Source organism: Eumetopias jubatus, unplaced genomic scaffold, assembly GCF_037043125.1.
Source record: "Eumetopias jubatus isolate StellerSeaLion01/CBP00866 unplaced genomic scaffold, mEumJub1_p1.0 scaffold_12, whole genome shotgun sequence".
Taxonomy (NCBI): Eukaryota; Metazoa; Chordata; class Mammalia; order Carnivora; family Otariidae; genus Eumetopias; species Eumetopias jubatus.
Window position 1 is genome coordinate 81,811,552 of NW_028274818.1, and position 12,815 is coordinate 81,824,366.

Below are 12,815 nucleotides of genomic sequence, written 5' to 3' on the forward strand. Positions count from 1 at the left end.
AAACCCAACACAGCGCTAAAGCAGGGGTTGCAGATCATCCGCGGCCTGTGGGAGTGTTTTGTTTGAGCCTCCTCCCCTCCTGCCAGTGCTTTTTCTTTGGAGGAGCTTTTTTATTGAATCATACTTTCAGAAAAGTGTACTCGTCATAAGGGTATTACTTGAATGTTCCCCAAGTGAACGCACCCATGTAACCTCTACCCAGATCACGAGGTAGAACCAGTACCCAGTAGGGCCCCATCCCAGGCACTCCCTAACTGCTCCGCCCCACCCCGCAGGTGACCACTGCCCCCACCTCCTAAAGTTCTGGATGAGTTTTGTCTATTCCAAATCCCTTTAGGATTCTAAAGGGGTACATTTTGGTGTCTGGCTTCTTTCTCTCAACGTTGTTAATGTCATTCATCTGTATTACATGTGTGGCTTTAGTTAGCTCATTCCAATTACTGTGTGAGTATAAAGTGATTTCCCCCTTGTGTTGATGGACATTTGGGCCGCTTCTTGACGTTGGCCGCTGAGTATGGTGCTCCTATGAATTTCCTTGTTCATATCTTTCAGTACATGGTTTTGTGTGTTTGCATTTCTGTTGGGTCTATGCCAGGAGGGAAATTGCTGGGTGAGAGAGCATTTACGTGCCCAGCTCTAGTAGACAGTGTTAAATATCCAAGGTGGTTGTAGCAGATTCTGCTCTCCCAGCAGCGTGGAAGGGTTCTAGATGCCCCACAGTCTCACCAGCCCTTGGTAACACAGTGGTATCTCATTGTGGTTTTGATTTGCATTTGCTCGATGGTCAATGAGATTGAATGCTTTTTTTTTTTAATATGTGTACTGGCCATTTGGATAGCCTCTTTTGTGGGGTGTCCCAAGTCTTGTGTGCGTTTTTTTATTGGCATCTTCCCGTGTGTGTGTGTGTGTGTGTGTGTGTGTGTGTAATTCTTCATTTTACCTGAAATTCTCTTGATTTTCCCATTTTTTTCCTCTACTTATCACTCTACACTCCTCCTAACCTGTTAAAAACTTTAACCCTTATTACGATGAGCTCTTCAGTGTTTTAGACAAAATGAATTCGTTGCTGTATTGAAAAATCAGGACATGGCACATAAAATCCAGATGTCTGTGTTTTCTTCAAAAGGTTAACGTTTGGCAGAAGCTGAGTAGTGGCTTCCCCTTTCCCGTTCACCGTAGTCCCCGTGTGGCCTGTCCCCCTACTTGGTTCCTATGGGCATTGGAGTTTATGGTCCTGGTTTAATGTGGCTGAGCTCCTGCACTTGGGTCAGGGGGCCATTTGGAGCCAGGCTTTTGGAGGTTGCATTGGGGCTCTGTCACTCACAAGCTCTGTGGCTTTGGGGGGGGTCCTTTAACCTTTCCATGTGTCAGTTTAATCCTCAGTCACTTGTAGATGTCATTACCTACCTGTTAAAGTAGCTGTGAAGAGCACATGCTCTTAGCCCATGTCTGGTCCATGGTAAGCATCCAATAGATAAAACAATTTGGTGCTTACCGCATTTTCGATGGGACTCTGAGCTACAGCTCAGCCAAAAGACTGTTGTAAAAGCATATTATCCTCCACACACTTTCACTCTGGGGTGGGGAAGAGATGGGAGGGAGACTTCCCTGCATACCTCTTGGTACCTTTGGATTTTAAACCATGTGAGTGTATTAAGTTCTCAAAAATAAAGAAAATGAAAGTTAACCAAGAAAAGGTGCTTTGCCTAGACACGTTCACCTTGTCTCAGAACTAACCTGGCTCTTGTGTCTTGTCCCCTGTTCCCTCCCCTCCCACCTTCATTTCTCAGAGCCGACGAACGTGGAGCTCTATGTGGATGGCGTCAGTGACATCTGCACAAAGGGCGGGGACATCAACTTTGTGTTCACGGGGTTCTCTGTGAATGGAAAGGTTTGGCTTTGGAACATTGTTATTTTTAATGTTTGCTCTGTATTATGTACTGAGTCTTCTCTTACCTTTAAAAAAGCAGGACTCTTTAACATGGGGACTCTGAGCCCACAAGGGACCCATAGATAAGCTTCAAGAGGGTCTGAGAATGGGCAAAATTTTGTGGAGAAGGGAGCGGGTGTTTCTCGGGGTCAGATCTAGCTTACTCATCATTCCCTGTGAGGTCCGGGTGGATAACTGCCAGGGATGGCCTTGTATGGGGGTGCAGGGTAGGAAGAGCGCAGACCCCTCGACTCGAGGCCACTTGTAATCACTGTGGGTGGACGAAGCCGGCCTCTTGCAGACAGGAGTTGCATTTGCTTCAGCCACTCCCCCAGGAGCTGTCGCAATGACCTAGATTCTCTGGGAGTTTTTTGGGCCCCATTGATGGGGTGAATGTAGAGGGCTCACCTATGTGATTGGCAGCTCCGAGTTCAGATTCTCAGGAGAGTTATCATCCTTCCCTCCATCCGGCACCAGGTTTGATGCGTGTGCAAATTGCCTTGCTGTCCTTTTCTTCATGGCAGGTTCATTTCTTCTCTGCCTTCACACTGAGAGTGAGGCGCCCACTCTTGGTGAGGCAAGGTGGTCCTGCCTTCATGTGTGAGTTGCTTGCTAGCGAGGAGGATCATGGGTTATTTTTCTTACTCTGTCGATTATAAAATAATGGTGGATCTTTAGCTGATGGTGTCTTAGATTCGGTGAAACAAAGTATCATTCCCCCACTCAGCCCCTCAGCAATCCCCGGGAAGGGTATCCATAATCTGTGTACTCCTTGCGAAGGAGTCTTGACCCGAAGAAGGGTATGAGCTCCCTGCAGGGAGCAGGAACAGAATGAACAGTCCTGCCAAGACGAGAACTTTGCTGCTGGTTTGGGTCCTGACGTCCTTCTCCTTGGCAGGTTCTCAGCAAAGGGCAGCCCCTGGGCCCTGCAGGAGTTCAGGTGTCCCTGAGAAACACGGGGACCGAAGCGAAGATCCAGTCCACAGTGACACAGCCTGGTGGAAAGTGAGTTGTGCCCATGTCCTGCTGCCTCACAGCTGAGGGGAGGGAGGGAGCCTGTGACCTGGGTTCAGCCTGGGAGACCTGGGTTCCAATCCTTATTTGGCCTCTTAACTGCAGACAAGTTCATACCTCTCAGGGCCTCAAGCTCTTCCATCTGTCCCGTCGCCTCTACGCAGACAGGATGGTTAAACATGAGTTAATGTCTGTACAGCACTTACTGCAGAGCCTGGCACACAGTAGGCCTTCATTTAACAGCTGGGACTGGCTCTGGAGCCTGAAAACCTGGGTTTGAATTCTGGTTCTGCCACCTACTGGGGTTGACCTGGGGCAAGTTACTTAACGCCTTTGGGCCTCAGTTTTCTTCTTTATAAATGGTCATGATGGTGGAACCCACCCCTAAGGTTAAAAGGAAGATTAAATTAACATTATTTCAAACCATCGGTCATGGAGTACGTGCTTAAGTGTTAGCTCAATATAGATTTGCTCAATTATGATTTTTTTCTTTAATTTTTAAATTTTTCTTAGAGCGTGCATGCGGGAGGGGGAGGGGCAGAGGGAGAGAGAGAATCCCAGGTGGGTTCCATGCCCAGCACAGAGCCCAATCCGGGGCTCGATCTCACGACCCCGAGATCATGACCTGAGATCAAGAGTCAGACACTTAACCAACTGAGCGCCCCTCAGTTACGATTTTTAAAAATCATATTATCCCTGTTACATCAAAATTATTTTGTAGTGGGAACTGACAACTATTTAATTAACCTTGTTGAGTCAGATTTTATTTATTTAATGGATTTATATCGTTGAGTTGTAAGTGTTAACAGATGTGCCAAGATTAATTCAGAATAGTTCCAACTGATAATTTTGAAAGCATTCAAATCATTACTCCTTCGGTATACAAAGCCGACTTAACTGCAGATTAGAAGTTTATAATGAGTCTGTCAGTAAGCTATCTCTCCAGTTTTTCAATGAGGATTGTTGAAATTCTTTTTCAGTGTGGGGATGACATTTATTTCCACTTGCTGGATGTCTGCAGGAGGAACGCGGGGCTCCCATCTTCTCTAGGCTAGTTTGCTCTTTGCTGGGCAAAGGGACTTGAACTTGTTAAATCTCCTTCATCCGTACTGACTAAAACAATGATCGTAACTTGCAGGAGTAGAGGCTAAATCTCATGAAGGCCAGAATCCAATAGTAATTTCAATGTTATTGTAGCAAAGTGATTTCCAAGACGTGTCCAATTATGACAGGCAATATTTGATATAATAGAATACCACCACGGGAGAAGAAATTAGATGGATTTTTTGGTAGTCCATTTCACTAGAATTAGCCCTCTCGTTGTCTGGTGCTTTGCACAGTTGAAGGGTTAAGTGTGTCAGAATCCTGGTGACAGTGTTTCCAGCCTCAGCGCTCCTGTCACTCTGGTCTTGATTTGCCCATAGTTACTTAACCGGTCTTCATCGGAGTCTGGTCTGGTCTTTGTAGTTTGTGCAAGAGCCCAGAATGGCTCACACTGTAGTTTCTGATAAAAGATCTAAACTCTCCTGCATAGGATTCAAAGCTAATTATCATTTGCCCTGCCCATGTCATCAGCATCGTCCTATCCTAACTTAGGCCTCAGCCTCTCAGATCTGTTCTCTCTTCTTCACATAGGACTCTTTCCTTCCCACCTCTGTTCCTCTGGACACTTGCTTCCCTTCTCTTTGCCTAGTCATGCCTATCAACTCTGCCAAAATGCACTTGAATGTTCTATGACTGATCCCTGCTGAACCACAGTGACTGGTTTTTAAGGTCCGAAATCCTTGAGGTTAAGGGAAACATAAAGTCCCCTTCCTGTCAGTGCACGGAACACCTGTTCTGGTACACAGTAAGTACTCAATAAGTGCTCCCCAATGTGGATTTGTACAGTGCAGGATTGAATTTTGTTTATGCTCGTTTAACCAGCTAATGGCAAGTTTGTGATAATCCAAACATTATTTTCTAATGCTTCCAGGATTAGCCATAAATTAGAACACTTGGGCTGTTGAGAGAAAGTTAATTGGTATTTTGTATTTCTTAGGTTTGCATTTTTTAAAGTTCTTCCCGGAGATTATGAAATTCTTGCAACTCATCCAACCTGGGCTTTGAAAGAGGTGAGTATTTCAGTTGTGTCAATAGCTGTGCTAACAGCGTTCATGTTTGGGGACAAGCGTAGAGGGTCCTGTTTAGGGTGTGAAATGGGCTTATGGTTTTTCTGGAAGTAGATGAGAAAAAGCGTTGCTGATTGGTTCGGTGGTATTTATAAGATAAAACTCACTGTAGCAGATGTTCCTTCTGTTGTCTTTGGTTTTAGGTGACAATATTGTCTTCCTGCAGTGAAATAGGTCTGTTATTAACTGTAGCTATTTTAAGCTGAATCAACACCAGAAGGACCCAGTGAGATTTATCTGTTGTTCTTTTTCCTGTCTGAAACAGCAATCTATAAATATACTTAACAGTCTAGAAACTGTTGTATGTGTGCCCAAGGAGAACGTAAAAGAATGTCTATTGCAGTTTTGTTTGTACTAGCAAAATATCGCAAGCAACCTAAATGTCCATTAGGTGGAGAGCAGAGTGGGGTTTCGTCACACAGATTCCTGTAGGGCAGCAAGGATGAGTGAACTGGAGCTACATAGATCAGCAGGAGTACATTTGAAAACAAAGTTGAGGGAAAAAGGCAAGTTGCTGAGGGTAAGGAAACACGATATTGTTCGTAGAGTAATTAAAACCCCTCAGGGTACTTGCACTTGTGGATAGAGTCCTTTGTAAAAAAAAAAAAAGTACGAGGACATGCATGGGAGTGGCAAACACCATATTTATTATGAAATTGACCTCTATAGAGGGAGGCAGGAAGGCGTGTCGAGGTACGCGAGGCTCCCAAATTGTACTTCTGCTTTTCTTTCTTTAGCCAGTTAGAGTGTGCATGGGTGTTCTTCCGAGTGGTATTTGGCGGAAATAGTTTACGATAAAAGATCAAAAAAGGAAGAAACAGACCAGGTGAGGTTTTGTAATCACTACAGGAAAACAAATTGAAGTAAGGTTTAAAGGACATTCCGACACATTAACTTTTATATTAGTTTTGAGGCTGTGTTTCATTCTTGCTAAGGAACTATTAGAATTGTTAATTCAGTTTTTCCTGTATAGGTTTTAAGCCCTATAATTGATGGTATAGTTTCACACCTCGACTTACCTGTATACTATTTATGAGTGCAGGTTTTCGGGGGGTTAAAAGTGTTTTATTTAAAACTCATGGCTTATATATTACGATTCGAAGAAATTTTAAGGCTTATATTGTAAGTCGTATGTATAAAGGAATTTGAGTCTATTAACATAAGATTGTGTTTCCAAGTAGAGCACGCTGTTGAGAGTGAGGATAACAATTGCCCTTGGCGGCTAGTACCTGGAAATGAGTGTGAGGGGTCTTCTGGGTGCCGGTTACAGGGAGTGTTCAGTTTGTGAAGATCACTGCTCTGGACCCCTAGACTCTGCGCACTTTTTTCTATGTAAACTGTGCTTTGACAGCTTTAAAATTCCATGCACATATACCATTAAACATGGAAAAAAGTAGAGCACGCTCATTTTCAAAAATCGCAGCAGATCAAACAGCGTAAAAGAGTGACAAGGTGGAAAATTTGGAAGGTGGAAAAGTGTCAAAGAGGTAAAGTGTTAACCGTGCAAAGGAAATCATCCTGGTGATTGACCTTTTGCCACATTTCCTTTCAGTTCATTTTGCTCACAAACACGTGGTTGTGATCCTACTACGTTCCCAGCTTTCTATGTTCCTTCCCCCCATTAATATTTTATTTTATTTTTTTAAGATTTTATTTATTTATTAGAAAGAGAGCACAAGTAGGCAGAGCGGCAGGCAGAGGGGGAGAGAAGCAGACTCCCCGCTGAGCAGGGAGCCCGACGCGGGGCTCCATCCCAGGACCCTGGGATCATGACCTGAGCCGCAGGCAGATGCTTAACCGACCTGGGCACCGCGCCTAATTAATATTTTAGCTTAAGCACGTCTTCGTGGTTGTTACACAATGTGTGAGGGTTTGTTGTCTGGGAAGGTAAAGTCCCCTTCTTCTGCAGGCGAGCACCACTGTGCGAGTAACCAGTTCTAATGCCAACGCCGTCAGCCCCCTCATAGTGGCCGGCTACAATGTGTCTGGCTCTGTCCGCAGCGACGGGGAGCCCATGAAAGGGGTGAAGTTTCTTCTGTTTTCATCAGTGGTTTCCAAAGAGGTAAGTAAAGAAAAGCGGAGAACAGACGAGATTGCGGGGGCGGGGCCAGGGTGGATGTAGAGTCTGAACATTTAAGAGCATTGCGTTTCTTGGATGACTCACCAGAAGTTGGGTGTCTGTGGTGGGAGTGGACTGCGGTGGGAGGAGCCCAGTCAGAGCCAGGTGCGGACACATCGCATGCCTCTCGCTTGCTGTGTGGGCCAGCCACTTGCCCTTCCTGGCTCCATTTTCTGGTCTGCAGAATGGTGACCCGTTGTAGGGAAGGACAATCACGTCCTTTTTTTTCCCCCCAAGAAGACTGTGCCAGTTTTTAACTTCTCAAAACTTGAGTGTAAAAGTTGTTCATTTTATCTCCACTACTATGCCCTGTTCAGAAATACGTATTTTGTGACATGAAACTTGGAAGAATTTCCCTATAGTGTGGCTGTTTGATGATAATCAGCACATATGAGGGGAAAAGGACCTCATTTTCTCTCCCGGCATAGGATGTCCTGGGCTGCAGCATCTCACCAGTGCCTGGCTTCCAGCCCCAAGAGGAGAGTCTGGTGTATTTGTGCTATGCGGTCTCCAAAGAAGATGGCTCATTCTCTTTCTATTCCTTGCCAAGTGGGGACTATACTGTGGTGAGTGGAGGAGACTTGCGTTCTCTGTATGTTTTAGACTCTTTAGACACCGCGGGAGTCGACGCCGTTTGGGGCGTTAAGGGGAGTAAGTGATTGCCTTACAGTTTCGTGACCATTTTATTTAGTGTAGTTATTTAGGACGAGACTGACCCTTCAGTAATGGCTGCAAAAAGTGTGGGCTTTCCTCTTTTAAGATCAGCAGCAGTTAGGATTAGTAGTTTCTCTGGGCTTGCCTCGAACCCCTTGTCGCTTATGACCTGCTGGGCCAGTTATTAATATTGACTCGTGTGGTTGGCTCTTAGTAACGCACAGACCCTTCCTTCTAGATTCCCTTCTATAGAGGAGAGAGGATTACCTTTGATGTCGCTCCTTCCAGACGCGACTTTACGGTGGAACATGACAGCCTGAAAATTGAGGTGAGACCTCCCTGCCTTCTGGAGGGACAGGTGTTCGAGTTTCCCATCCCTGGGCACAGGTGTCGCAAACATGTTTGAGAAGAAAACAACTAATATTTTGTCTAGAAGGGCTGGGCTGCTGGAAAAAAACCAGACTCTCGTGCTCAGTTCCACTGTAGCCTGGGATCCACTCTCACGTAATTTCTTCACGTGGAGAAAGTGGAGTCCAGTTATAGCTACTTCGTTCAACGAAAGGTATTTATTGAGTGCCAGTCTCAGACGATTCAGGTACTGTTCTAGGGGTGGGCGGACAGTGGGGACCCCAAAAGGCACACATTTCTGTTTTCCTGGCGCTCCATGGCAGAAAGAGACAGTACGCTTATGAATAGGTAAATTAGGTATATTAGAAGGTGTTCTGTAGAAAAATAAAGCAAGAAGGGAAGTGACACACTTCCCAGGTTGAGATGGGTCACAGTTCTCCCGGGTGCTCTCCGGAAGTCCTCGCTGTGAAGGTGATGTTTGAGCAACCAGCTTCTGGGGGAAGGGGAGAGGCGGGGGCCTCACTGACATCTGTGGGAAGAGTGTTTAAGACGGAGAGAGTGACAGGAGCAAAGGTCCTGGGGCCGGAGTGTGCCTAGAGGGCATGGGGGACCCCTAGGGGGCCAGAGTGGCTGGCATGGAGGGAGTGAGGCAGGGAGAGATGATGGGGCAGACTGTACAGGACCCGGTGGGCCACTCTGGGTGTCTGAGCGGGAGAGGTGTGATCCTCTGGCTGCCATGCTGGGAAGAGGTTGGCAGGGGGCAAGGTGCAAGCGAGGGACCAGTTGGGAGGCTGTGGCCAGAAACCAGGGGGGAGCTGAGAGCTTGGGCTGCAGGGATGGGGAGTGAGAGGTGGGGTGATGGATGGCCTGACAAACTCCCTGGATCCTAGAATAGATAGCAAATGTGTTTTCCATCGCATTTGTATCTTTAATTACAGAAACGGATAATGGTTACTGTAGAAAATTTGCCAGATAGGGCAAATCCCCCAAAGAAAATAACAGTCTTTCATGAATGGACCTCCCAGTGTTCCAGTTATTGAAAAAATTAGATTTTAATCGCATTCTTTTAATGTTGCATTTAATGTTGCAGTACTGTGTTGAAGTAGCTGCAGTTGGTAGGAGCAAGCTTTTAGGTCACATGCTCAGTGGGGTTCTGATGGCTTTTTAAGATTCCGTAAAGCTCTTGATGGTTTTGTGCACACTGGAGGTGGCTAGGGGTGAGAAGGTGTCCTTGCTTCCTTCAGGGGGCTTGCACAGAAGGATGGGGCAGGGGAGCGGGGAGGGGCATTCCCAGATCTCAACCAAATACCAGTTTCTAAGCAGAGACATGAATGAAATTTCAGAGAGCAGCCTGTAAGCTGCATGAGGTCAGGTGCATTGGTTATGTCTCGTTCTTCACGTATTTGTAATGTGACTTAGCGCCTGGCACAGAGTAGGTGTCTCGTAAAAGTAGTCGTTGAGTGAATAGAGGAATCAGTACGTGGATAAACCACATCTTTTCAGAAGGATCAAGAAGGACTACCTGGATTTTTAAAAAGCCAGTTAATTTTTTAGAAATTCTCTCAAACGCTTTTGTGTGTCTGCGTGCATTCATTCATTCATTCGTGAGTGAGTGACTGAGCAAGTGTTTTACTGAGTACCTACTGTATACCAGCTGACTAAGACAGGAAAGGTCACTATGTTCATGGAGCTTATATACTAGTAGAAGGTCGACAGACAAATCAATCAAGGACATTTCAGTTATTGGGCAAAGTTTGACGAAGCTAACAAGATAGGCTAGTGTGATTGTGGAGTGGCTGGGGTGGGAGGCAGGGTCAGGGGCCCCTGAGATGGGATGGATAGGGAAGGCTTCTCAGAGGTAGCAATGGTTTGAGCTGAAACCATTCAGCTCAGATGGTTTGAGATGATAAGGAGCGGCCCCCTCCCCGAACTTCTCCAGATGTGGGAGAGAATGATCCAGGCTGAGAGGGCAGTTGGTATAAGAGGCCCACGTGAGGAGTGCCTGTGGTGCACGCATGTGATCAGCTCGAGTACCCAGAGATCAGGGTGGCTGGACCACAGTGACTCCGGGAAGAACAGAGCCACGGTGCTCACGAGCGGGGGCACAGACATGGGTAAATCCGGCCCAGAGCGGCCTAGGCCAAGTGAACAAGGACTTGAATTCGGGCTGTGGTGGGAACAGACGGGCCCCCTTGCGGGGGTGGGGTGGGATGCATGGGATTTGAGGTCGGAGTGTGGGGAGGGGTCCCAGGTGACGCTGGGGTTTGAGGTCGGGAGACGGGAGGGTGGTGCGGTTCACCAGAACGGAGGCATCTGGAGGGGAGGAGGCAGGATGGGAACAAGGGTAGGGGGGCTGCCCTCTCAGGTTTGACTCTGTGATCTTTAACTGGGCGGGGGGGGGTGTTGGTAAGCCGATAGATCTTTTTTATTCAGTTATTTGACACACATCCATGGATTGGGAGTATAAGCATGCAGACAGAGTCCGGGAAAGGTGTAGCGGTGTGGGAGCAGCACGAGCTGGGGGAGCTGGGGAGCAGGGGGGAGGTCTGGCTGGCCTACCGGGCTCCGGCGTGGGCGTCTGAGCCGGGCGGCGGCGTGCGCGAGCGGCGGCGTGCGCGAATAAGGAAGGCTTTTGCACTCGGGCACCTGTGAACCTTCTTCCTGTTCTTCATCTTCCAGCCCGTGTTCCACGTCATGGGATTCTCTGTCACCGGGAGGGTCTTGAACGGGCCCGAAGGAGAAGGTGTTCCAGAGGCAGTAGTCACTCTGAATAACCAGATCAAAGGTGGGCAGCCGCATTGGCCCCCGGAAACTTTCCCAGTGCTCGTTTTTGATCACGGAGAGAAGTGGAAAGGAAACAGTCTTAATGATTCTGTGAAAATATGCCAGTTTTTTGCCTCAAGCATTCTTGTGTCGATGGAGGGGATGTACGGTTGTGTTTGGCTCATCTTCCGTTGGCATCTTTTTGTTTTATAGTCAAAACAAAAGCCGATGGCTCCTTCCGCCTGGAGAACATCACGACTGGGACGTACACCATCCACGCTCAGAAAGAACACCTCTACTTTGAGACTGTCACCATCAAAATTGCACCGAACACGCCTCAGCTGGCTGACATCATTGCAACAGGGTGAGGTCCTCGTGTCCGGGTCTGGAAGTGCCAGTGTGGACGCTGGAGGACAAAATTACCTTCGATCTGACTGTGTCTTTCTGCCAAGGATCCACATCGGGCTTTAGATGCCTGTGAGAAATTCAGGCTGGCCCCCTGAGAGAGATTAGTGCTAAGTCTTACAAACGGAAGGTACTTACTCGTGGCTGCTTAGGGAGCGTGGTCTTGCTTCCAAGTTAACATGGGTCTGAGTTAGAGGAAGACCTCTCCCATCTGACCTCACATCTGTAAGACCTTGCACGGCTTAACTGTTGAGGACTTTGGAAGATAGTACAGGTGCCTGAGAGAGAGTTTGTTGTAAGGTGCTTCCGGTCCGTGGGGCAGCTCTTCCGGCTTTGCTGTACGTACTGTGAGGATGTGAAGGCACATGCGGTGGTTGAATCTGGGTGGTTTTATCCTACGGGGATGCCGCGTGGTGCAGAGGACCCAGGCCTCGGCATCGGATCTTGGGTCCTTCTCTCAGCTGCGTGTTACGTCACCTCTAGCATGGGGGTGCCGCCCTCTCTCTCTCAGACGGCACTGGGTGCTCACTGAACTCTTAGCTTGAACGGAGCAGGGCGGGGCCTCCCTGGGGAGAGGCGGCATGAGCAAAGGCACGCAGTCCAGAGCCCCACAGCGTCTGTGGATGGGAGCATATGACCTGGTGTCGTGGGGCAGGCCAGGGAGCGTGACGGGGCTGGAGGGGCCGGGCTCAGAGGACCTCGTCCCACGCCATTGGAAGAATGGGGCTTTCTCCCCCAGGGGTCAGGGGGCCAATGATCAATTTTCAGCATGGAGGTGACATGCTTAGATTTTTGTTTGCAGCGAGGCTCCCTGGCAGCCATGGTGGGGGATGAACTCCAAAGGGGACAAGACTGGGGTGCAGGGGGCGTGAAAACAGACTTGATGAGGGCTCGCCTGATAAGGAAATCAGGGGTGGGCTGGAGAAGTATTTGGGGGTTTCCAGTTTGAGGAGCAGGATGGCTGTGGCGCCCCTGCGATGGGCGGGGAGAGGAGCCTGCTGGGTGCCCAGGGTTCAGCAGGGCCACTAGGTGGTGCTCTTCGACAGATGCCCGGACAGACTGGGACTCGGGGAGACAGGGCGGGGTGGCAGCCAGAACCTTAGATGTGTAAGAGCAGGCAGAATTAGAACAGCAGGCCGGCGTTTGAGGGGTGGCCTCAGTAGGATCCAGGCAGCAGGTTTTAGGTATGAGGGCGTGCCTGACGGTCAGGGAGGCCCAGGAGCTGAGCACCGAAAGCATGCTCTGTTGGCTTGGTTACTGACGAGGTGTAGGTGACTTTCTGTAGACAGGTGGGGGTCAAGGTGAGGGATTCTGTGACAGCTGGGTGATTAGGAAGTACATCACCGGTGGAACCTGGTACTTTGTCTCTGTCGCGATAGAGCTCAGAAAATCATTTTGGATTCGCACCCTG

The 12,815-nt window shown here is 48.2% G+C and overlaps 1 protein-coding gene across 1 annotated transcript in view; it reads left to right on the top strand.

The window, feature by feature from the left end:
* The window catches only part of LOC114219869 (BOS complex subunit NOMO1), a 54,067-nt gene that overhangs the window by 5,402 nt on the left and 35,850 nt on the right, over positions 1 to 12,815 (top strand). Inside the window, exons 4-11 of the mRNA XM_028117487.2 lie at positions 1,791 to 1,891; positions 2,829 to 2,935; positions 4,986 to 5,058; positions 7,025 to 7,177; positions 7,663 to 7,800; positions 8,127 to 8,216; positions 10,916 to 11,021; positions 11,213 to 11,363. Coding sequence (XP_027973288.1) covers positions 1,791 to 1,891; positions 2,829 to 2,935; positions 4,986 to 5,058; positions 7,025 to 7,177; positions 7,663 to 7,800; positions 8,127 to 8,216; positions 10,916 to 11,021; positions 11,213 to 11,363 — 919 coding nt within the window. The remainder of the gene's footprint in view (positions 1 to 1,790; positions 1,892 to 2,828; positions 2,936 to 4,985; positions 5,059 to 7,024; positions 7,178 to 7,662; positions 7,801 to 8,126; positions 8,217 to 10,915; positions 11,022 to 11,212; positions 11,364 to 12,815) is intronic.